Source organism: Orbicella faveolata, unplaced genomic scaffold (genome assembly GCF_042242905.1).
Source record: "Orbicella faveolata isolate gen_17 unplaced genomic scaffold, um_ofav_v1 contig_48, whole genome shotgun sequence".
Lineage (NCBI taxonomy): Eukaryota > Metazoa > Cnidaria > Anthozoa > Scleractinia > Merulinidae > Orbicella > Orbicella faveolata.
Window position 1 is genome coordinate 573,035 of NW_028301578.1, and position 25,670 is coordinate 598,704.

The following is a 25,670-nucleotide window of genomic DNA, read 5'->3' on the forward strand; positions in this document are numbered from 1 at the left end:
CTTTTAGCTCCGATACAGTTGGCCGTGAGCTGTAGTGAGCTATACTTTGCTCGCTGCTGTGCTCTGAAACGGACTGGAACATTCGCATCGGAAAGCAAGATTATGTGTTTATTTTCAATGATTTTAAGAAGTGGTTTTAATGTTTCATTCCAGACAATCACTGTGTCAACAATTATTTTGAGACTGAGAAAAGTTCAATGTTTTAAATAAATTAATCTCATAAACATTTTGTTCATTGGGTTTGTTAAATTCGAGAAAAAGCAATGGTTCTCGGCTTACCAAGACCAATTTTGTGCTTGGTTTAGTCTCGCTCGACTGCCGACTGAGACTGCTCGAGTATTTTTCTGAGTCATTTTCTAAAACAGAAACGGCTTTATCTTTCTTCTTTCTGCTAGACTATGCTTCTGGTACCTGTTCAGTGCCTGGACAAGACTTTCTTGTACCTTATCTTTTGCCCAGTCATGTAAAATATTATCTAAATTTTCAAAACTTTCCGTCATTTTAAAACACAGAGGGAAAAAATTTGAAATGATAACGTCAATCGTGCGTCTGTCCTCTAATAGATCATAGACGAGAACCAATCAAAATGCGAGAATAACTTGGGTTATTATATAAAACTCGATAGAAACATGGTACATATTTTTTATTTCTTAAATAATTAGCGCGTGTAAAAATCCCACAGAAACCGGTCCATTTGATTTTCAGAAACACGGGCTTGACTATCAACTGGTGTAGGGAGTTATTGTACTTTCTATCAATAATTGACACTAAATTTATTTCATTGGGCGGAAATCAAAAAAAAAAAAAAACAAAAAATAAATAACAGTCACTGATTTTTTGTTTTAAACGTGACCTGGCCCTCAATGAAATCAATTAATATTTAACGTAATTTCTATCTGCTTTTCAAATTAACTGAAACAAATTTAAGGCCTGGGGCAAACGTCGAATCTTAGTGGAACTTAATTCGTCGAACCTATTAATTTTAAAATAGGTGTATGAATGGTGCGACGTTTGCCGAAATTAAATTCGACTCAGATTAGGCGCTCTTAGGCCAGGGCAAACGTCGAATCGCTGACGTTTGCCCTAAGCCTGGACAAGACGAAATTTGCTTTCCTAAGATTCTCCGAAAGCATGCTAAAATCTGCCGAGCTTTACGCTCACCACGGCCATGGTGAGTCACAATCCAATCAGAGCACGCTCAAAGTTGAACAGTATTGTTACTGAACACTTTGATCGAGCCACCTCAATTCCTGACGTAGAACACGCCCATATGATGCCGATTAGTTTTGACCATTGGACAAGAAATTACGAAGTATTAAGGGTCGTAGGCGTCGGTCTAGGCAGCATGTGAATTTCACGGCGAGGTAGATGAGATTAGTGGCTCTTTGAGAAAACTACGAAATTACAACTGTCGTACTCGGAGATCTTTTGGTTCTTATTGTATTTGTTCGTTTGTATATTCTACCAGCTATAAGCATGAACAAAATGTAATGTCTGGAAACTATGAACTGAACAGGCCAATGTGAATTGCGGTGTCACTGGAAAAACAAAGTTTAGTTATGCGGCCAAACATCGTATTTAGTTATCAAGCAAAGTTGTAACTGGGCCATTGCCAAACACGCCCGTAAACCAAACTCGGGCTCAGTGGTCGACAGACACGCGCATGCGAAAGCTCACCTAACACACAGTGACACGTAAAGACGTACACACAATCGATTATACTTTATTTGATAAGTTCTAGTCTTTAAAAATAATCGAAAAAAATCAAGATTTTGTTTAACTGAAATTTATAATAGCCAACTTCGTTTCCAGAGCTTTTTTCTTGAAATTAAAAGTGGCAAAAACCCCTGGGAACGATGTTAGCTAGCGCTAGGAAACCATAGGTCTTCTTGCACATTTTCTGGATTGAAGAATTGGGAAAGGGTCCGTTGTAAAAGTAGAACTGGTACAAGCTGTCCGGAGCCGTATCAAGCTAAAAGAATCAAAGGAAACATTGACGTTTAGTAATTAATGCCAGACTAAAATAAGATATTCTTAATAATGGTTATATAGAGTGATGGATTGCCATTCCATCTCTACGCAGACATGAAGCACTTGTGTATATGTTCTTTAGGTGGCTCACAGCGGTTTCCAGCTTTTTTTAGGCAGTTCTCTTTGAGGAGTCAATACTACCACTCCTTTTCCGTTAATGCAGTGGTATGAAAACAAACTTGCCTCAATCGTTAGTGAACACGTTATGTTCATTTTGTGACCCAAAGGTTACCAGAGCAACCGCAAAAACATCCAGCCGACCTTTAATTGCATCCTCAATTATAACTCAAAACAGAGTCCTTTGAATCGACTTATGACTGTCATTGTTTTTTCTCTTTTGCTTAATTCGTTCAGTTCAGATGTATATATGTCACACTATTCAGACTGGGGCTTCTATGACAACCAATCAAATTACCGGTTGAAAGGTAAATAGTGTGTGTCAAGACCTGTAAATTAAGATTCTATCCCAATTTTAGAACGGTCATCTTTGTTTTTCTACAAACAGGAGCAGGTATTCTTGTATTGGCCTTATACCGACTTTTCCGATGCTGTGTTTACTGTGGTTAAGCCCGGGACCAAAACATTAGTAAGTCACGCCCGCTCGACGGCAAAGAGGTTTCATGGACAGGAACGGTTGTTTCAGTGCCGAATGCACTATTTGGATGGCGAAGGGGTTTTCGCACATGATGGTATACAGGAAATTAATATATAGATTTAGGCCAGCCTAAAAGCGTAGCTCCTGTTCCGGGTTGTTCAGAGCCCCACAAGCTAACCCAGGAAAAGGTAGAATTTTGATTTGAGTTTTCAACTTTGAAGCGAGGTTTTCTGTATATTGTTTGGCCTTCTGTTCTGAGGTTTAAGAGTGCCTGCCTGTAAAAATCAGACAAATTCTTAATTTCGCGGCAAGGGTCGAAAATTCGATTTCGCTCATATTCCTATGGTAGATAGGCTAGGGCATGACAAAAACTACAGGATGTTTTTTTGGCAAAATATCCTTTTATTTCAAAGAAATATGCAAATTACCAAATTCCGTTAAAATGTCCTTTGACGCACCATTTTATTAAACAAGTTTGAGAGCCTCGCATGCAAAACCACATCATTCTTCCGTCTTTAAAACACTCAAATATTTTTGTACAATGTTTAAATGTGTACTGGGTTAATTTTTGGGAATGCTTCGTTGTGTTTTTGGGTGCAAAATAATTAAATTTCGAAGACATGTATTTCATTCACTTCAAAGTACTTCATAAAAATAATCGATTTTCACCATGTGCGAAACCTTCAAATGGATTAAGCTTCTAATGGTTGAATCGCAGAACGATGGTCTACAGATTCCTGTAAAAATTTCTTTGGGCAAATGATTGTGAGCGGCGCGAGAGCTTTTCAAAGTACGTTAAAAATGCAGATATTTGACCATCCGTCGTCAAATTTCAATTTACGGGTTAGAGATATATTTTAGCACGCGCCACATGTCTTGAGCTATATTAAGTTGAAATAGACACAGAGCTGATAATTTCGAAATGTTCTAACCTTATTTGCTGTAAAAGGCAGGTCCAAAAGCCGATTTGACGTGTTTCTGTCACCATTCGTCGCACATAAAGCAGAAGTTTGCTTTTGTTTACACAACGTCCGATGTGCATCGCCAACTGTCAACTTATTTAACGGTCGAATACCGCGAATCTATGACCCTCTTTCGACACATATGATCACCACTGCATCTAAGTCAAAAACGGCTAAGTGATTTGTACATAGTTGCTTGCTTTGCAATACACCAAAATATTACGTTTGATCATCGTTTGATCTATCGCTGCTTGAATCCTTGCTTGCAGCGTTCCTTGTTTGTTCGTCACGCAATGCTGTCATCCCATTTGAGGGGGTAGGGGTAGGACAATTTCTATCCTAATACGTAAGGCTCCGTAAGGCTTAGAACCACAGGGAGCACGCAATCTTGTTGAGTAGGAAGAGATTAAATTAAGCAATGAAAAGAATGAATAGTTAACCATTTCCCGTGTTGTCATCTTTTACTAGACCACCGCTACCTACACGCCCTGCGTGATACCGTAACGCTAAACTCGTATCTAGGTCTTTTCGCGGTTACAAATTTCTTAGTGAACATGGAGTCACTTCAAGACAATCATTATACACGTCATTCTCGGAGACCCAGGGGCAGTTAGTGGGAGCGGGGAAAAGTCTAAACCGGTGAGAAAAAAATTCTGGCGAAGACCCGTTTAGACTTTTTCCCTGCCCCCACTAACTGCCCCTGGGTCTCCTAGACTGACGTCTATCATGATTGTCTTGAATTGACTCCATGTTTACTAAGAAATTTAGCTAAATTTATAACTCGATAGTGAAAAAATATTCAAGGTACACCAACCTCTATTAAGCGGCCAACGCCTCTTAAGCGCCCACCTCCCATTTACCCGAGGGTAGCCCACTGTATTATATGTAAACCAAAAATAATTGCATAGCGCGAAAAGACCTAGGTACGAGTTTAGCGTTACGGTATCACGCAGGGCGTGTAGGTAGCGGTGGTCTAGTAAAAGATGACAACACGGGCAATGGCTAACTATTCATTCTTTTCATTGCTTAATTTAATCTCTTCCTACTCAACAAGATTGTGTGCTCGCTGTGGTTCCAAGCCTTACGGAGCCTTACGTATTAGGATAGAAATTGTCCTACCCCTACCCCTACTCATGAAATGCTGAAGAAAACGCGTGCTTCCTCAAGTCACCGGGAGTCAGTGAGCAGTGCAAAATGAGTTCTGTGTAAATTTTGAAACATCAAATAAAGGTGAATAACCCCCTAAAATGGGATGACAGCATTGCGTGACGAACAAACAAGGAACGCTGCAAGCAAGGATTCAAGCAGCGATAGATCAAACGATGATCAAACGTAATATTTTGGTGTAGTGCAAAGCAAGAAGCTATGTACAAATCACTTAGCCGTTTTTGACTTAGATGCAGTGGTGATCATATGTGCCGAAAGAGGGTCATAGATTCGTGGTATTCGACCGTTAAATAAGTTGACAGTTGGCGATGTACATCGGACGTTGTGTAAACAAAAGCAAACTTCTGCTTTATGTGCGACGAATGGTGACAGAAACACGTCAAATCGGCTTTTGGACCTGCCTTTTACAGTAAATAAGGTTAGAACATTTCGAAATTATCAGCTCTGTGTCTATTTCAACTTAATATAGCTCAAGACATGTAGCACGTGCTAAAATATATCTCTAACCCGTAAATTGAAATTTGACGACGGATGGTCAAATATCTGCATTTTTAACGTACTTTGAAAAGCTCTCGCGCCGCTCACAATCATTTGCCCAAAGAAATTTTTACAGGAATCTGTAGACCATCGTTCTGCGATTCAACCATTAGAAGCTTAATCCATTTGAAGGTTTCGCACACGGTCAAAATGAATTATTTTTACGAAGTACTTTGAAGTGAATGAAATACATGTCTTCGAAATTTAATTATTTTGCACCCAACAAACACCGCAACATTCCCTAAAATCAACCCAGTACACATTTAAACATTGCACAAAAATATTTGAGTGTTTTAAAGACGGAAGAATGATGTGGTTTTGCATGCGAGGCTCTCAAACTTGTTTAATAAAATGGTGCGTCAAATGACGATTTTAACGGGATTTGGTAATTTGCATATTTCTTTGAAATAAAAGGATATTTTTCCAAAAAAAAAAAATATCCAGTAGTTTTTGTCATGCCCTAGCCTATCTACTATAGGAATATGAGCGAAATCGAATTTTCGACCCTTGCCGAGTTATTTTCCATATTTATGGACAGGGACTCTTAATAATCACCATACACACAAAACAAAGCAGCAAAAAAACATTTGTGTAGAAGAAAAAGTTATAATTCGGTCAACTTTTAATCCTGCGTTAGCGTTAACCGCCTTCCGAACAATCCTGCCCTGTTTTCAACAAGTTAACCTGACATGACCACGCAATCCAATCGAAAATCAGCACTTGGTCAGCGGTCAACTTCAAAAAAACGCGTGACCTCGATGAGCTGTAAACTTGAGCCCGCGATATGGTCACATGATACTGGTCAGCGGATAGCTTGTTTTGACAGATGTCAATTGATCATAACATGGATGTCCAATATCAAAGAAGTTCACGGTAAAGCAAGGGTGCATATCTCTGTCATCCTATTATTTGGAGTATGGCCGCCATGTTGCGCGACTCCGTCGCCGTCGCCGTCATGCCTACGCGCCCACGAGCAATACCGCTAGCCATGATAACCATGAGAAAATCAACTCATGGGTTTCCTTTTCTTTCCTATATGAGTATGGGGCTCCGCTTGGCGGCCCTTCGGGCCGCCGGAGCTCCGCTATGATCTGAGCTCAGATAATGTATGCATTACGTGTATCTCACGGAAAAGAAGTATGTAAAAGCAGTTTACGCTCGAACAAGGTTTTACACTTTGTAGATGCAAGATAAGTCTCTATCAAGTAATGCTGATTACGTTTAATAATGTCTTCTCGTGGACCGTTTCTTTGGAATCGATACTCATTTGAAGTGTTTTTCTTTGCCAAAACCAAAGAAAATACGGACGACCAGTTGAGAATGAGAACGCTTTTGTTTTTCTTTTTTATTTGTTATTCTCAAACTCATTAATAATTCATGAAGTTTAAAGAAAGAAAATCATGACCCTGCCGGTGTTTGAATATTTGATCTTAATTAGCATAGAGTTAACGATTTTATTTCTCAGTTTTCTTCTTACTTTTAGGTTCTATTGAGAAGATATATCACGCACTCGAGACAGTGTTTGATCAAATTTCCAAACACCTCGTGGTTCGTCCAAAATACTCCACTGTACGTCGTATTTTCAACTCTGTTCTCGGTGTTTGGAAATGTGGTCAAACGCAGTCTTTCGTGTTTGATATATTACTTACAAATGGTAACTACGCACTTCTGTTTTTCAGTGTTTGCGATTAAAACTGACGAATCAGTGAATCTTGTTCCCACGGTCAGAAACAAGCAAACAAGGTAGACGCTAATCTAGCGGCACGCCCAGAAACTTCAACTTAAGCCACGTCCACACTACGCTTGAGAATTTCAAAACGTAGATTTATTTTAGGGTTAGGCCTACCGTCCACAGTAATCCGTCATGAAAACCGTAGCTTTTCGAAATCGCTCTTCAAACTAGGACAATTTGCGCTTTATTGTGGACGGAAAACATTTTGAAAAAGAATGTTTTTAACAACAATGACGTCACGATAATCGTGATTTTCCTCAGACACAAATCCAAAATTTCCGCAGCCTAGTGTGTGGGCGGTAACATTTTTATGTTTTCAGAGTGGAACGACGTTTTCAAATTTCTCCGACGTACTGGGAAGGGACTTAAATATAAACTTTTGTGTCTTCTGCGGGATTTTAATGTCTTACATTAATAGCGATTCTTAAAAAAGGAATTTTTATCAGAGATTTTCTAAACTACTTGACGTGTGGAATCTTTTCCAATATTTCTGCAGACTCCACGTCGGAAAGTTAAACCGCAGTTTAATTTGATTAGACTTTGAAGTGGCACAGTGATTCTTTTGTTTTGAAACAGACTCCTCGCGCAATTTTTCGCTTTGTGTGAAAAAGGTAGGAGGGTTTTCAGGGCCCCTTAAGTTTTCGAAAATAGAAGGTGGCTCTGAGTTCTCACTCCTAAAAATTTTCTGTTTTGGCTTTGCAAAAAGTTGAGGCGTGTCTTGCTGATTACAATGCGATAATAAAAAAATGCGGAGGTTACCGGACTCATCTTCTTTTAAATTATAAGCTCTTAAAGCAAAAACTAAGGGCCGTGTGTTTCTTACAGATTGTACCATTGCCACTGTAATTAATAATATCGAGAAAACGATCATGACTTCTTAATGACTGGGCATGACATAAATAATATGTACTTATTGATTGAGTGGGAGGGCCGGACGGGAAAATATTTGGCTCGAGGTCAGGACGTACGTTCTGACGAGAGCCAAATATTATTCCGTTCGGCCCAACCTTACTCAGTCAATGAGCATTTTATCATATGACCATTTGTGTTGAAAATTTTGAAAATTCTGTTTGAACCTTAATAGGACGCGATTACATAACATCAGACGGCCGCGCGCGGAACAACTACAATAAAAAACTTGTCACTTATTTCTTCGCGTCGAACAAGAAACTCACCATTCATCGAAAAACACGACTCATTTTCTCATGTAAAGTCCACAATTACAATTCATGCTAAAAAGCCAACAGAAAGTTGATATAAAGCTGTCAACAATATGTCAAAACTATCAAAAACTTAGCGAGGGACAAAAGTTCGCTTCACGCTTCACTGAAATTGTTCACAAATCTTCTTCATCTGAGGACTCAAGAAAATGTCGGCGTCGTTTCAAGCTTTTTGTCGAACAAAAAACACAAGCGAGTTTTATTTTCTGGATGAACTGTACGGTAATGAACTTGTGTTCGTACTCAGTTTTGTCTCTTCAAACAACACTGATGTAGAAACTACAGAGCAATTTATCCTCCTGTACACAAGGTATGTTTGTCATTTCTCTGGTTTAACCAACTTCTCCCAGAAACTCTGGAAACTCGAGGAAAAACTTTAACTGATTTAAGCTTATACGTACTTTGTTTTCTTCGCGTTGCTGGTTTTCTTGCTTTTGACCCACGATGAATTCTTTGATGCTTTCCACTGAAAGAAGTTTCGCCTCAAGACTGTTTGCTTATTCCAAAGGTTAATTATCGGACAGTTCATCCAGAAAAGTTGTTTTCTTGAACACCTACAGGTTTGCTTGTTGTTGGCTTCTGAGAAAGTTGTTTGTGAGGAGTGTTGACTTTCTTTCAAAGCTTTCGGAGTAGTTCTGCATCGGACAATTCGCCTGGATAGTAGAATTCACTCTCAGAATGTTAACTTTCATCACTCATCTTGAAGAGAACAAACTTTTGCAGCAAAAAAAATTGTTTTTGTCATTAACTCCCATCGATTTTGCTGTTCGCGTTTCTAGTAGGGCCGTACGCATTTCTAGTAGGGCCGTACGGGTTCTTCCGGCCCTATCACTTCGACACGTACGGCCCTCATACGAGAACTTTTTTATAATGGTTTTCAGGGGAAATTGCGCGCGGGGCCGTACGGGTCATATGATAAGAACTCTTATCGTCTTAACTGAACAAGAATGGTAAAATAGATCCATAAAACTACAAGTGCTGAAAAATACTGGAAAACTGTTTTCAGCCGCCTAAAGTCTACTAAGGTCGTCATGATAAGAGGAATTCTGAGATGATTGTTGAACTGTGTGTTAATGATAAACAGCAGGAGCCTGTTGCTAATTTGAAGAAGTCTGTTTCTAAAAGTAAGCAGATCTCATAAATTGAAGCAACGTAACCTTTAATGTTTGGAAATTAGTATCTTTGGCAATAATTAAAACTAGGATTTAGTAAATGAATGATTGATTGAATTGATGAATTGATTTATTGACTCACTGACTGACTGACTAATTAAATAGTCGACTGAGTGCCAGCAATTACAACACGGAACAAACAAAGGGAGCTTCAGTTAAACAATTACCTTGACAAACACCACAAGTCTTCCTGCACATTTTCTTGACAGAAGGATTGGAGCAGTGACCGTTGTTAAAGTAGAATTGGCAATTGCTGCCACTATTCACGTCACTGCAAGCTGAAGTGAACGAGAAAGTGTTATCAGCGACATGTTGACTTAAAAAGGACCCCTTTGTATTAAATAAAAACTGCTTCAACGCCTTTTCAGGAGTAAAACATCAGCTGTGACCAAAACTGGTACAGAAAGCTCACAACATAAACGATGACGAGATATGTTATTGAAATGACGTCATTATTTTCAAAAAGACGCCATCTTAGATTTTTTGAATTTTTGTTTAAATGTCACAAAGTCACCAACGAGAGTTGCTTGCAAGGTAATTATTTGGTTAATTGCATGCATGTAAGTATAACAACGGAAGCCGAGCAATCTTCAGTTACACAATTACCTTGACAAACGCCACAAGTCTTCCTGCACATTTTCTTGACAGAAGGATTGGAGCAGTGACCGTTGCTCAAGTAGAATCGACAATTGCTGCCACTATTCATGTCACTGCAAGCTGAAGTATTATGAGCGATATTGTGACTTTTAAATAGAACTGATTTATCAAACATCATCTGTAAACCAATACTGAAGACATGATTGATTATCGCAGTTATATACACAGCTTTAACAGCTCTGAAATTAAAGCCTAAGAAAAGAATCAACGGGATTTGAACCCCTGAACTAAAACTGGTCCAAAAACCACACAACATGAAACAATGACGCCATTGCCGTTTCCAAACAGAACGCCACATTGGATTTTATGAATTATATAAAACGTTACAAATTCTTCAAAGATCAATACACCATTTTGCTTATGCTAGCTCCAGTCCGTTGTGGGGGCAAAATTTGATGTATTTAATGAATTAACGAGGCCATTTTTGGCCGAGTGATCACTTCTTGCCCCCACAAGGGAATGGAACTAGGAAATATTTGCATCAGCAAAATGGCCTATTCTTTGGTTGATTACACACATGTGATTAAAACAAAAGAAACTATTGGCGGTTTTCACGTGACGTGATCATTTTTCAAAACAAAAAATTACTAGTCCTTCTGAAGTTTTAGTTTCATCAGATGTAAGACCGTCTAAGAACTTGACATTTTACAACTTTTAAACTTAACGAGGCTCTTCATTTTTTTATAGACCACGTTTCAGTGTGTGCACTGTGGCTTGTACGAGCGAAAAAGAATTTAATAAGTTTACCTTGACACCTACGGACGTTACAAATTCTTGTTTCTGTTTCGGGTCCCAGGATGCTGCAGCCTCTTCCTCCGTTTTCCGGTCGGGGATTTGTGCAGGAACGAGAACGTTGTTGAGTTCCTCTACCGCATCGCTGGCTACATGAGCCCCAGTCACTCCACTGAGAGTATCTTCCGTCAATGGGGATTTCTGAAAATAAAAAAAATCCGTGTGTAAACAAGGAAAGTCTACGACCAATAAACTTGGACTCGATACTCTTAACTCTCTCTCCTTGCTCCCCTTCATTCACTCCTCACCCTGATCCTTTTTCGTACTTTGCCTTTCAATGCTGAAAATATTGTAATCTGCCAATTGTATTTTCTTTCTAAAAAGCATGCAAATAACAACTTTCTATTTATGTAAACAAGTAGCCTAAGGCACTGCCCACGCCTTTTATAGGATTCGTCCTTTCGAGGTTTAAATAGGGGATGGCGGTAGGCGGGAAACCGTATACTCACTTAAACAGTTAAATTTGTGCAATAGAAATAATAAGTAGAGAAAAGATATTTTTTGACAAGAAATTATTCAGCAGTGACAAAAGCATGGCGTGGTAGTTATGTCAGTGTTGTAATACTAGTTGCGTCTAGAATGTGTCAACCACTCGGAATAATTAAGCTATGATGCGTGCAGAATGTGTGAACCGCTGGGGTTATTTACGCTATTGATTATTATTCAATTTGAGTGGAGTTTAACCGTCGTTCGGTTTAAATGCAAACTTAGTGTCAGTCGCTTCGCGTTCGAGAAAGTAATAAAACTAGAGAGTCAAATAGCACGAGGAAACAGTCAGCAACGGAGTTTTTTTTCTCATTTGCAGTTGCTGTAGAGTAGTTTTAGATGAGACCCTGAGAGGACGCCCTCTTGATCACTGTGTAAACATCTATATTGACGAATTTGCACTGGCTTTTCTAATGCTTTAAGATATTTCTAAAGTGCTGATATTAACTTAAAAGATATTGAAAAGACAAACCTTGACAAACGCCACAAGTCTTCCTGCACATTTTCTTGACAGAAGGATTGGAGCAGTGACCGTTGTTAAGGTAGAATTGGCAATTGCTGCCACTATTCATGTCACTGCAAGCTAAAGTGAACGAGAAAGTGTTATCAGCGACATGTTGACTTAAAAAGGACCACTTTGTTTTAAGTAAAAACTGCTTCAACACCTTTTCAGGAGTAAAACATCAGCTGTGACCAAAACTGGTCCAGAGAGCTCACGTCATTATTTTCAAAAAGACGCCATCTTAGATTTTTTGAATTTCTGTTTAAATGTCACAAAGTCACCAACGAGAGCTTCTTGCAAGGTAATTATTTGGTTGATTGCATGCATGTAAGTATAACAACAGAAGCCGAGCAATCTTCAGTTAAACAATTACCTTGACAAACGCCACAAGTCTTCCTGCACATTTTCTTGACAGAAGGATTGGAGCAGTGACCGTTGTTAAAGTAGAATTGACAATTGCTGCCACTATTCATGTCACTGCAGGCTGAAGGAAATGAGAATGTGTTATGAGCAAAATGCTGACTTAAAAAAACCACTTCATTTTAAATAGAAACTGACACAACACCTTAAGCTTTCGAACATCAACTGTGACCAAAACTGTTCCAAAAACTCTATAACCTAGAATTATTATTTCATTATACTTGGATAACTTGGATTTTACGATTTTTTAGTCAGTAAATTCTATATATCTTTATTGATTTCTGGGCGCTCACCAGAGTACAAATATGACTCTCGTTACCATACTGAGCTGTATAAATTTGTGTGAAAGTTTGTTTGAAAGTACATTTGTGACGGAAAACTGGACTACGGAACATTTTAAATCAAATTCTTGACTTCTTTTGTTTAATGGTTTCAACTTTACTTCTCCGTGGCATGACAAAATAAAAAACAAACAAACAAACAAACAAAAAACAAAAACAAAAACAAAAAAAAAAAAACAAAACTCAGCAATTTATAATTTTTTTTAAAAAGATTCCTATCAAACTACGCTATCCCCAGATCAAAGACCTTCGACCAATGGCATATCATACCAATTTGTTCTTGTATAACTTTGATGAAAAGTTACGGATTTAGCGTTCTTTACTTTCATGACTTTAAAATACGAGCGTTTGTTGATGAGGGCCTGAATAGCCTCCTACCCCGTTAAGTAGGGTTTATGATGAGGTGTATGGTCGTATAACTCTGCGGTTTCAGTATATGATCGCACGAAAAAGAATTTAAAAAGTTTACCTTGGCACCTATGGATGTTACAAATTCTTGTTTCTGTTCCGGGTCCCAGGCTGTTGCAGTTTCTTCCTCCGTTTTTCGGTCGAGGATTTGTGCAGTAACGAGAACGTCGTTGAGTTCCTCCACCACATTGCTGGCTACATGAGCTCCAGTAGCTCCACTGTAAGTATCTTCCGTTGATCTGGATTTCTGAAAATGCAAAAATAGGTTTGTAAACAAGGAAAGACTATAAGAGTAAACCTGGACGCTATACTCGGAACCTTCTCTTTAGGCCACATCTGTTCACTCCTTACTCTAATCTTATTTTTTCGTACTTTGCCTTTTAATGCTAGACATTCTGTAATCTGCTAATTGCTTTTTCATTCTGAGGAACACGCAAATAAGAACTCGTGTCACGTAAAAAGTAGCGCGTTTTACATAATTTGTCTTTTGCAGCTTTAAATAAGGGGAGGCGGAAGTCCATGCATGCGGTGGCTGTACCCGCAGTCCGAGGGGCAATTTAAAACCGAGCTGTCCAACCCAAATAACACGATTTAATACTTTTCTTCACAGCTAAAGAAAATATCACGAACGTAGAAATGCATAAAATATGTAAGATGAGTAATAAAAATATTTGTGAAGTTAAAATTGGAAATAAAACAATGAGACAATAATAATACCTGGCACCGTCTGCGGTTGTAACAAACTCTTGTTTCTGTTTCGGGTCCTAGGCTGGTGCAGTCTCTTCCGCCGTTTTTCGGTCGAGAATTTGTGCAGTAACGAGAACGTTGCTGAGTTCCTTCACCACATTACTGGCTACAAAAGCTCCAATAGCTCCACTGAGAGTATCTTCCGTGAATGAGGATTACTAAAAAAAAAAAAAGAAAAATCCGTTCGCAAACAAGGAAAGTCATAAAACAGTAAACTTTGACTCGAAGCCTGGAACTCCATCTCCCCCTATTCTAATCTTTTCTCGTGCTTTGCCTTTCAATGCTGGAAATACTGTCTTTCCTCGATCGATTCGTTGCCTTTTGAGGAGGCTCTCTTCCTCGTCATTCCTAGTCATTGTTTGAGTGACAATGCTCAGAAAATTTCAATTCCATTCATTAACTACGTATATCAGAAAGAGTTTCATTCTTTTTACATTACTGACCTTTTTCGCGACGGTAGATATCGACTGTCTCTATACTCTTTGTCCCTCTGTCAACATGCTTGTTATATGCAAGAGGGTCGTCTTTAGTTCCGTAAAAGATTAACTTCAAACCTCGTAGTCGACCTGTTTAGGGAAACAAGAGTCAACGGGTGAGCTGTTGATTGGAAGCAAAATTATAGATACAACGACATTTGAAGTGCAAATGGCTCAGCTTAGCCGCTGTATTGTTGATCGTATAGAAAAAAATTTCTGCTTTTATTGTTGATTTTATACCTCTAGATAACAAAACAAAAATTAGGCTTTATATAGTCTGCAGCGTTGCTTTCATGGGCAAACACTGAATTAGTTCGTGTCAGTTTAAAGCAATATTTTGGTTTTATGGTTATGACTCAAGTATTGCTTTTCTTTCCACGCCACATTTTCTCTAATATATCTCTCTCCTTTTAGCCAGGATTAGATTCAGTATTTTATTAATTCAAGTTTATTCGCTTTCAGTGCTTTACAACTTCACTTAATTTCATTACCTAACTAGTACGCTCGACAAAACTGTGCTGGATCGAGGTTTTACGACAAGAAAAATAAAACAAGCATAAAGCAATGGTGGATCCAGACCTTGAGCTAAGAGGGGGGAGGGGGGTGGTTTTGTTTTGCTTGCCTTGCCGGCTTTTCTTCCTTCAGTGATTTCTTCTTGTTTTACCCGAACAAAACAGGTGGAAGACCAATCTAGTGGCAAGAACAGTTTAAAGACTTTTTTAAAGAAAATGAAAGTCTGAAGAAAGAACCGCATTTCAGTGGCCAAATAAGTTGTCAAGTCTTTCTCGTGCTTTTTTGTCAAATTCTTGTCAAAAAATACACAAACACGTAATTGTGTTCTGCGCAAAACAACACTTCAAAGGTGACCTTTTTAGTCGTGGATACGCGAAGCGTAGAAACGACCATTCTTATGGCGCAGAATATGCAAATGTGTCGCTCACTCAGATGTAAACGTTTGGCCTACATCGTGGAGAGCTTGGGTACGAATTTCTCGAAGACCTCCAGAGTTGAGAGCGGCCATTTTGGCGGTTAATAAGCTTCGCTTTTGTAAATATGTAGTATTTTGCCTATAGGCTTTTGCTTACACATAGATGAAAGCTGAGAGAGGTCTTTTATGACTGCGGTCATGTGTGGGTCACAACAGCGCGGCAGCAAGGTCAAAGAATTGATGAGAGTCAAAGTCAGGAAAATAGACGTGAATATTAGGCTCATAGCTTTTTTCTTGGTTAGAGAATTTGATGGTTTTCCATTTGCTTTCTCTCCTTGCAGAGTCCAAGGTAAGCCCAAGGTAGCCTGTCTCTGTATTGTGTTCTTTTTTTTACGTACACATTGAAATTCTGGCGGTGCTCGAATTTTCCAAACCCGTGATTTAATTTTATGTTTTAAAAAATGGTTAAGCTTACTCCAAGCAAAAACATTCAAACTGCTTTATCTTTAAACTTTGTTGTCTTAGGTTGTTCACTACATTTCGTCATTCTATGCAGTTCGACCTGAGTGAACATTTCTTCATGAATGGTATACAAGTCAGCATCCGCGATTGAGTAAAATATGCCCTAAAATTTAATTGATGGATATTAGACAATTTAGCATCCAAGAGACTGCGTAGATCTACTTCTTGCGAGAGAAATCTACTGTCCAATCTTGCCAAACACAAGCCATGTCAGACAGGGATAGTGGTGATGTACGTATAATTTTATGAACCTTGTAGAAACGAGATCGATATGTAAACAATCGGAATCAAAAGTTGAAAGAAACCTTCATTGTACATGTCAACAATCGTTTTGAACATTTCTGCATTGCTAGTTGCCAAGATAGGAATAAAATACTGTGATTTCCGTTTCCAAAGGAAAAAAAAATATTCCTATTTTGATTGTCTACATTACAATCTGCAATACCCTTTATATTTTGTATTGTTTCAAGCTGCGGGGGAGGGGGGAGGGTCCCTATTCTTGACTCAAGGTGCATTTTTTATCAAGCGGGAGGTATGACAAACAGGCGGGGATTTTAAACATTCATCGCTAATTCATCCCAGAAAAGAGATGTAACGGGTTTACTGTAGGTTTGTGAAAGGGGTTTCAAGCTGGAAGCTACATTTGTATGAAAGAGCAACCTTTTCTGGAGAAAAAAAAAAACAGTATACACTCTACACTATAGACTGTAGAAAAGGGAAAGGATTTGAACCTTTGGGCAGAGCCTCCTTGTGTAAAACTTGGTTAGGTCCCTTCTCCCTCCCGAAGTTTAACGGAGTCATTGCTAATAGCTGTTTGAAAGACTTAAGGTTTAACTTTGTGTGTAGATATTGACAAGGTTTAACCTTGTGTGTATATATTGACTGCGAAGAGTCTTTGAACTTCTCGAGACATTGGCTCGTCAATCCTCTAAGCTCAAGGGGAGTTTGTAACTTCCAGCTGGCTGATAAGACAATCACAAGATTATTTGCGCCGCTTTGCTTGTTTTACTTTAATGTTGTAAAACGTCGATCCAGAACAGTTTTGTCCAGCGTACTATTGACGTCGACCGGCAATTTTAGCTGTTAACTATTATATCAACTATCTATTACATCTACAAAGAATAATTTAATTACCCAGGCATTTTGTTTTATGTTTTACCTTTTCCAGTGTTCCTCCTAGGTTTGGTGTTGTGTATCGTTATATTCCACTGTCCGACAGGATTTTCTCCCCAGTAATGTAAACTGGTTACTGTCAAATTTTTAAAGGTCTTGAAACCGGCCACACTGTCTAACGTCCGGGAATAAAACAGTTTGGACTGAGTTCCGTTCGGTGATTTCGAAACCATTTCCAGGTCACCTCGACGGGGAAAACTTAGACTGACTTCTGCTTGCATATGTTCCAAGTATTGAATGCCGCAATCGTCTTGCTTCAGATATAATGTGACGCGTAAGTCGCCACGCGGGGGAAAATCTAAACCAAAGGTACTTTTGAAAGAAAGAAACAAAGTTTAATTTAACAAAACCTTGTCTAGTTACGTAAACTCATGACATAGGTGTCAGTCAGTCGCACTATTAAAATTGAATAACTATGGAATTTTTATTGTAAGTTGAATTTGGGCAATTTCTTTAGCTATCAGTTAAAATTTTGGCTTGTTTTTATACGCTATCAGCAGATTTTGCAGTTCTCAGGTCTCGGCTATCAGTTAAAAAGGCTGTCAGTTAAGATTCCAAGCAATTCTAAGCTATCAGTTGAACCCAATCCAAAACCTCTTAAACTTGTTAGACTGAAATCGTAGAAGCTTTGGACAAAATCTGTATAATATATCTTAGACTAAAATGGTTATAAAATCACCATTTTTAGCCTCCGACACACAAATAAAGCTAAGTAACTTACATTACTTACAGGGAAAACATGAAGAGTGTACCGAACAATTCTTGGAGACCCGATTTAACTCGACTCAGTCTCATATAAACCATTAAACTGTGTTATAGCGTAAGTAGCAATTTTATGTTGAAATACTTATCGTATTTGGAACGCCACTAGTTGCAAACAATAGAGACAACTCATTAACCCTCGGACATACAAAGGCCTGGGAAGTGGACGCAATTCTGAGAATGGGTTTATCCTTGGATGCTCAGAAAAAAAAAAAAAAAGTAGTCGCCCAAACCATTGACACCTGGAGCTTTTGGCGAAAACGGTTCAGATATGTTTTATGCATTTTGGACATTTCAGCGTGGATATAAGGTAAATTAGCTCCAATCTACCCAAAAAAGCCATCTGAACATTCCATCCACATTTCAGCGTGGATATAAGGTAAATTAGCTCCAATCTACCCAAAAAAGCCATTTGAAGCATTCCACAAACTTTCCGTCTTTAGATTTTTCGTTTTTATTTTATTTTATTTTATTTTCTTCGGCTTTCCTTTTTCGGGTTAGGCGCCAATGCATGGATAAATACCGCACTTTCTTGTTTATGGTTACTGAGTATAACATAGCAACCGTGTTCAGCAGGATTTATTGAATTTCAGCGATAATTGCACCGTCCTACGGGTATGACCTTTTTATATAACGCTTCTATACTGATCGGAATAGACAATTGCCTTTTCCTTTTTGCTGTGAAAAACATTGTATCCAATGACAAATACAATACAAAGCTTTGCTCATGGTGGGTTAGGTTTTTGTTTGATCCCAAGGAAATCTCGATAAACAGTGACAATTGGTACTGTTTCCCACCCGACTAAACATAAGTGATATTGGATAATTACTTCGCAATATTGAGGTAGATTTCACAAGAGAGCTGAGGAGGTACAGATTGCCATTTCTTCGCGTATTCAATCATTTTGACAGCATCCATCAGTCCAAATCCATAGTCCTTGCTCACTGAAATAAAAAAGCCGAATTTCTTAAGAATTAGCAAAAGGTGAAAAAAAGGGTTCAATTTCTTTGGGCGGGGACACAAGCTTTATAGTTACAATAAGCACTTAATGACTAGCCCCAAGGCAAACCGTGAGTTTTGTTTCCCCAAGGCCCTCAATGTTCCCCGAGGCGAAACCTCCCAACTCAAAAATAGGAAAAAACTGCGAAGAAATCGTTTGCTTGAGGCCAGCTAGCTCACAAATTTTCCGCGGTTTCAAGGAGCACGATCTGATCAGGTGCGAGTTGAGAGTTCAAGATTTTGTTTCCCAAAGGAGTTAGTGAGTTTTGTTCGCCCTAACACGTTCTCCTGTAATTGGAAAACATATTTAAGGTGGGAGGTATAACAAGAAACTCTATCTATCAATTTGGCAGAAAAAAGTCAAGAAATTTGGTCGGTATTTAACTTTACAATTTACCTTTGACCAAAACACGCAATGAGCAGATTTACCTTTAAGGTCAACCGCGTTTTTTATCCAGGTTGTCCCGGGACGACTGACACTCTGACGATTTACTGGAGGACCCAAGGGCTTTGAACTTCTAGCAATTAAGTGTTGAACGTCACGCCACGTCAACTCTTTGCTAAAAACAGTATAAAATGCATTGTTCAATGAGTAAAGGATCGATATATCAACTCTTTCTCAAAGAAACCCACATACATGATGGACTCCCACATTGTAAAACTTTTGAACAGAACCAGATTATTAGCAATTTTGTTTTTGCAGTCAACTCTTTGTATGGCAGACTCCATCGGGACCGTCACCAAATGCTCGCCGTATGAACAGTGTAGACTGACACTAAATATCTTGGGATAGTAAAACGGACCGTAAGTCACTGACATGGTATTTGGTGTGCAAACCGGCACGCAAAGTAGTCTTATTTGTTCTAGCCAAAGTTAAGAACTTTTAAGAACTATAATGTACAGAATAACACAAACAGACAAAAAAAGCAATAAATAAATAATTAAATTTAAAAACATAAAACCGAGCAAACTAAGTATCGAACGAATGAATAGATAAATAAACTTGAAGTTGCCATCATGTGTGTGTGTGTGTGTGTCACTAGGGACAGCCGCTTCGTAGACTGCTAAAATACCTTTTTCTGTTATGGTTAGAAACCAAGAAAGGATTTGCTTTTTGACTCCCGCACATGGTGACGTGCATAGTGTTTGCAATGTTTTATCAATTTATTCGGCTTGGTGAAATCCCTATTGGTGAATTTCTTTAAAGGTTATCGGTAAAAGACTGGTAAAGCTACCGGTGATACACTGACCGCAAAGCCGTCTGATAGTATTTAAATTACGCTATAGCGTGAATTCTATGATCAGCTACAGGCAGTTGTGGAGCAGGTGCCACATAGGGATGTGAGAATTGTTATGGGAGACTTGAACGCTAAGGTGGGGACGGACAACACGGATAGAGAGAAGGTGATGGGTAGACCTAAAGCATGAGCTGAAATGAATGACAATGGTGTGAGATGGGCGGATTTCTGTTTGGTAAACGAGTTTGTGATTGGTGGAACACTGTTCCCTCACAAGAAGTGTCATAGGCGGACATGGGTGTCTCTTGATGGTGGTACGGAGAATCAGATCGACCATATGGCTTTTAGTAAAAGAGGGAGGAGTTCGCTGTAGAATTTTCGTGTCAAGTGTGGGGCAGATGCTGGGTCAGACCACCACCTGCTGCTGTGAAAAGTCAGGCTAAAGATTGCCAAAGTAAAAAAGGGGAAACTTACAAAGTGCGTTTTGAGGTCAGTAAGTGAGAGATAAGGGACATGTTCAACCTGACGCTGCACAACAGATTTGAGGCTCTGCAGCAGTTGATTGAGGAAGAGGAACTGCCTATGGAGAAAGAATGGAGGCAGATCGAGCAAGGCCACGTGAAGACCTGTGATCATGAGAAGGTACTGGGTCGGGGGAAGACAAAAAAGAAGGAGTGGATCAGTAAGGAGACCCCGGAGATAATTGACCTAAGAAGGAAGGCAAAAAATACTGAGAACAGGACAAGATGCCAGGACAAGAAAGCAGAGGAGGGATGCGAGTAAAAGGTGCCAGGAGCTGAATAGGACGGTGAAGAGAGGCTGTAGGAGAGACAACAGGGTGTATGTGGAGTCAGAGGTCGAGAGAACTGAGGAAGCTGGAAAGAGGGCTGATATGAAGACTTTGCACGAGATCACAAGAGGGCTGAGTGGGAGGTTTCAGAGTATTTTTAAGCCGGTGAGAAATGAGGCAGGCGTGTTGCTTAACCATGAGGAGCCGCCCAACCCGTCAGAGGTAGAGCCAAGTGACGAACTAAACATCAGGACAGGTCACTTTACACGTGCTGAGATCAAGGACTCCATCAAAGAAGTTAAAGAACGGGAAGGCACCAGGATGTGACAATATACCGCCAGAGGCAATTAAAGGCTGGGCGCGAAGTGTCAGAGGAGGTTCTTTTGGATCTCTTTAACCAGATATGCAGTAAGGAGCAGGTACCAGAGGGGTGGAAGAAAGGTTTGCCGATCAAGCTGCCAAAGAAAGGCGATCTGAGCCACTGAAAGAACTGGCGTGACATCGTGCTTTTGAACATGGTAACTAGGGTGTTCTGTAGAGTGATCATATCAAGAGTGAGCATATCAAGACCGCACTGGATGGACAGCTGCGAGAGGAGCAAGCGGGGTTTCGAGCTGGCCGAAGCTGCACGGACCAAATAGCAATGCTGAGGATTACTGTGGAACAAAGCATTGAATGGCAGTCCTCCTTGTACATCAACTTTATAGATTCCGAGAAGGCTTTCGATAGCACCAGCAGAGAGGTATTGTGGAGGTTGCTGCGCCACTACGGGATGCCCGTCAAGATAGTTAAAATCATCACAGCTATTTATGAGAGTTTTTCTGCGTAGGTGGTACACAATGGACAGAGGACCGAACCACTGAACATGACGACTTGCGTCAGACAAGGCTACCAGCTATCTCCCTTGCTGTTTCTGGTTGCCCTTGATTGGGTGACCAGGAGAGCCTTTGGTATCCAGTGGTCCTTCACAACATCTTTAGACGATCTTAATTTTGCGGATAACCTGGCCTTACTGTCGCACAGAGCGCAGGACATGAGAGATAAGAAACAAGCCTTAAAGGAGCAAGGTGCAATGGTAGGCCTGAAGATCAATGCTACAAAGACAAAGATGATGTGTATCGGTACCAAATGCAGCGATGGTGTATTCGTCAAAGGGGAGCAGGTCAAAAAAGTGGACGAATTCACGTACCTGGGGAGCATTGTTAGTAAGAAGGTAGGTACTGACAAGGACATCCAGGCACGCATTGAGAAGGCAAGGCAGGCATTTGTGATTGAGGCCAATATGGCGGTCTACGGCACTGACAACTAAGAGTCTTTGGGTCAAATGTGAAGGCTGTGCTTCTGTATGGTTCTGAAACTTGGCGGCTGACCAGGGGATTAAAGCAGAAGCTGCAAGTGCTCATCAATAAGAGCCTGAGGAACATCCTGTGGATTTGGTGGCCTAGACGAATACGCAATGAGGAGCTCTGGAGACAAGCAGAGCAGCGACCGGTAAAGCAGGAGATAAGACAAAGAACTTGGTGTTGGATTGGCCACACGCGAATGAGACCAGGCGGAGACATAGCCAAGAGGGCGATAGAGTGCAACCCACAGGGGAAGCGCAAGAGAGGCAGACCCCAACACACCTGGAGGCGCAGAAGAATGGCAGAGTTGCCAGAGAGACAGCTCACGTGGCAGGAAGTAAAGCGCACTGCTCAAAATAGGGTCAGGTGGCGGGCACTAGTGGACGACCTATCTTCCATCAGGAACGAAGAAGATTGAGTGAGTGACAGCGTGAATAATTGTTAAACTTGAACATCGCACGTCTTTGTACTGGGCTTCTAAATGTATATCTTGGATCTGAAATGTATTTTCTCCTACATTTCTCTCATTAATTCGGCCATCCTTCGTGGAGACAGGATTTCTACTTGATACTCGGATATGAAGACATGCATATTGTGGTTCTGTAGATTTCCTTGCTTTTATCAATTTATTCGGTTTGGTTGCTTATTGGTGAATTTCTTTACAGGTTATTTTGTCGAGTAAACTATTAGTGTACTATGAGAGTATCGATAAAAATTGCATTATAAATGCATTTATTCATTTGTTGTATAAATGCATTTATTCATTTATTATTATAACAATAGGCAGATGACGCACTCAACGTGAAAGCTGCTTACAACGAACCCAGAGCGTGAGAAAATGTCCAGTCACTGACAAGCGAAGTTTGTTTTTACAGAAGGACTTTCCCAAACCCTTAACATTCAGAATCCTTCGAACTTGGCACTACTTGACGTACATACAGCATATAGATACTGACTGATCAGAATTTATCTTACTTTAAAAAGGAAACGACAGTTTTCATTTTATAAAGCATGTTTCCACATTCCTATGTCATCTTCAGTTGCAAATGTTCGACGGTTGTACATTTAAATTTTCACTGTATGCATGACAACGTTATATAATTACGCCATAAAATTTACGTTAACAATTTGAATATTGGAATACACTGGGAACAAAGGACAGCGCGCGCGCCAATTACAGTTGAAACAGAATCTTACTTTGCCTGAAGGGCCAAAGCAATGATACCAGAAGCCACTGCAGCAGTGCCAGAAGTGCCTGGGAATCGCTCGGTGCAATCATTGGCTCATTTAGAAGTGACCTATTAAAATATATGATATTATACGGTGGCATTTCGTCAATAAAACGCGGAAACAAGGTGCTCAAAATTTGAAAAATGAGGATAAAGTAGTTTTACAGATTCCATAAATGTTATCTTATTAACCGAGCGCTACTTCTTGACCCCGCGCATATCTATTTTGCCTATATAAGGGGGTCCGTTCGCTGTGACTCCTGGTAAGCAATCTTTGCCTCTTTTAATAACCAATTATTGAACCCGTAAAACAAGCTCAGAGGTGAGAATTGGGTGAAAACAAATTAGCCAGAATGTAAGACAGAAGTCAAAGGGCCGAGCTGAGAACATTGGAATCGAGACCCGCTACAACAGAAATAGTTTTCAGTGCAATAAAACTCTCACCAAGGGCGGTACGAATTTGCCATATCTAAACATGTCCTGTCCATATGTCACCGCCATGATAGAAGCACAGTCCTCAGTATAGGCTGGTACTGACCCATCCCAATTCACTCCAGAGATAGCTATGGTGTGGATGTTGTTTACATAACCACTAAACGCACAGCTATCACCTATTATTCCACCATTTCCTGCTGCAAAGACGAAAATGGATCCCTTGCCGCCACGGCCCTAAGAGTTTGCGAGAAAGTAATTACGAGTGCTAATTAATAAACAAGCTTCATTGGCTACCAGTATTAAAGGTTGCATTGCTTTCTCTTGTAATTTTTTAACCCGGCCTTTATTGATTCTTGAATTAGTGGAACATTACGAACCATCACATTTATGGTGCTTTCAGAATAGAAACCTGTTAATTTACGATATCTGACAATTTAAAATGCTGTTGCTTCCAACTCGCCCTGATCGACTCGAAGCCGTGAAAATAGCTGACTTCAGATCAAGTGCAAAAAATAACAGTTTTGTCTGAATTAAAACGAAATGGTAACACGTTTTGTTTTAAAGTGCTGCTGAAACGAATTATTCATATCCTTGTTGTTAATTAGAACGCAATTTATAGTTCCCAATACGGACCTCACCACTTAATGCTCCTCTACCATTTAGATAAAGAGAATGTATTGAACGCAGGGCATATTTCTCCAGCAACCTGTCGAACATCTATAAATAACAGAGTTATAGCATACCAGTCGAGTTCCATTCTCAAGAACCTCTTTTAATAGAGGGCCTGGTCCCTTTACTTCAAATCCCCTGTCCCCAGGTCCCCAGCTGTTTGAGTATATGTCAATCAAATCCCTCTTGTAGCTCAAAGCCTTGGCTTCTAAGGGATCCGTTGAGCGAGTGCTGTCGTTGTACAGTCGAATACCTAACGAGAGAAATGAAGCAGACTAGCATTAATCTCACAGCTTCCAATAATAGCTTACTTGTCCAATGATTAACACAGTCGGCTGATGTTAATCGATTCCTGATTTAGCCATAAGTAGAGGACAAGACCGCTTTATAATAGATGTCTAACAATATCTACGCAGTCAAGCGAAAAAATAAAAAGATTTAAAGGTAGCACTGTAATCGACTTAAATCTTAACCAACGGGAGGGAGGGTGGGAGTACCACTATTCTACTTACTTAACTGCATGTAGTTAGAGAGTTAAGTAGTAAGCCAAGATGGACTATTGTCTTAAGAAAAGACGGAATACTATTAATTACATGGCTAGCTCTGTGAGTGGGCAAAATTAACCGAATCCTGCGCGCTATAATTGGCTACCCGAGTGGGAAAGATCGCGGTGTTTTGCCCGCTCGGGATTATCCGCCGTGTCCCGCAAGAAATTAGTGTTGTTTTTCTTTATAATTAATTTCCTTATTGACTAAGCTTGTTAGGTCAAAATGGCTGGATATTTGTTTTTTCTTTTTTTGCTTGTTTATGGACCTCGACTCTGTCTCGGTCCATAAACATATACAAAAGAACTTGACCAATATCCAGCCATCTTGAATCCACGCTTGGTGAATAACCCATATTTATCTTTTTCTCAGGTCGTGCGCGGTCGAAATTCAACAAAACCTGCAATCTGATTGGTTCCTGATTGACTGGTTTATCCGGACCGCCACAGCGGGCGAAATCCGTCGAGTTGATCTAATTTCGTGAACAAATTAGCGGTAATCGTTAAGCTTTCGCCTTTTTTCACACTTCCATAGACGATTAGTCAACGCAAGTTTATTTCTATTCACCTTTAAATGGCAAAGAAAGTCACTGTTAGTAAATTCAATTGAGTTTTTTGAAGTTGTGAGAGTTTGTTTGGCTGTTTGTAGCTCGGCGCTGTAATAACGCGTAATCCTGTGTGTCTCTCTCTGTACAATTTTAAGTAAAAAATCGAACGTGCCTTAGTTAAACTAGTCGCGTTCACATCATAGGTAGTCGAGCAGACTACTAAGAAGAGTTATGCGAAATTTCG

The 25,670-nt window shown here is 39.7% G+C and overlaps 2 protein-coding genes across 2 annotated transcripts; both read right to left on the reverse strand.

Annotated features, from left to right (window-relative positions):
* Positions 1 to 1,707: 1,707 nt before the first annotated feature.
* Positions 1,708 to 13,416, reverse strand: LOC149095808 (mucin-like protein). The gene is made up of 8 exons (XM_089281443.1): positions 13,395 to 13,416; positions 13,084 to 13,269; positions 12,227 to 12,337; positions 11,824 to 11,934; positions 10,821 to 11,006; positions 10,023 to 10,133; positions 9,584 to 9,694; positions 1,708 to 1,972 (listed from the first exon to the last, which is right to left on the reverse strand). Exons 1-8 carry the CDS (start codon positions 13,414 to 13,416, stop codon positions 1,968 to 1,970), a joined length of 843 nt encoding a protein of 280 aa, XP_089137569.1. The 3' UTR covers positions 1,708 to 1,967.
* On the reverse strand, positions 13,155 to 24,486 carry LOC149095809 (furin-like protease 1, isoforms 1/1-X/2). Its single transcript, XM_089281713.1, has 8 exons — positions 24,409 to 24,486; positions 23,675 to 23,899; positions 19,060 to 19,190; positions 18,461 to 18,575; positions 16,855 to 17,180; positions 14,213 to 14,335; positions 13,740 to 13,927; positions 13,155 to 13,269 (listed from the first exon to the last, which is right to left on the reverse strand). Exons 2-7 carry the CDS (start codon positions 23,716 to 23,718, stop codon positions 13,869 to 13,871), a joined length of 798 nt encoding a protein of 265 aa, XP_089137839.1. The 5' UTR covers positions 23,719 to 23,899; positions 24,409 to 24,486; the 3' UTR covers positions 13,155 to 13,269; positions 13,740 to 13,868.
* Positions 24,487 to 25,670: the final 1,184 nt, after the last annotated feature.

What these genes read in the sequence shown, in the direction of transcription:
- LOC149095808 (XM_089281443.1), bottom strand. Translation starts at nt 13,416, where the DNA reads ATGTCTAGCATTAAAAGGCAAA. An exon ending in TAACATCCATAGGTGCCAAG is followed by an intron (nt 12,338 to 13,083) that starts GTAAACTTTTTA and finishes CATTTCCTTCAG; the next exon opens with CCTGCAGTGACATGAATAGT. An exon ending in GACTTGTGGCGTTTGTCAAG is followed by an intron (nt 11,935 to 12,226) that starts GTAATTGTTTAA and finishes CGTTCACTTTAG; the next exon opens with CTTGCAGTGACATGAATAGT.
- LOC149095809 (XM_089281713.1), bottom strand. Translation starts at nt 23,718, where the DNA reads ATGGACAGGACATGTTTAGATATGGCAAATTCGTACCGCCCTTG. An exon ending in GCAAATTCGTACCGCCCTTG is followed by an intron (nt 19,191 to 23,674) that starts GTGAGAGTTTTA and finishes TACTGTTTTTAG; the next exon opens with CAAAGAGTTGACGTGGCGTG. An exon ending in AAACGCGGTTGACCTTAAAG is followed by an intron (nt 18,576 to 19,059) that starts GTAAATCTGCTC and finishes TTTTTATTTCAG; the next exon opens with TGAGCAAGGACTATGGATTT.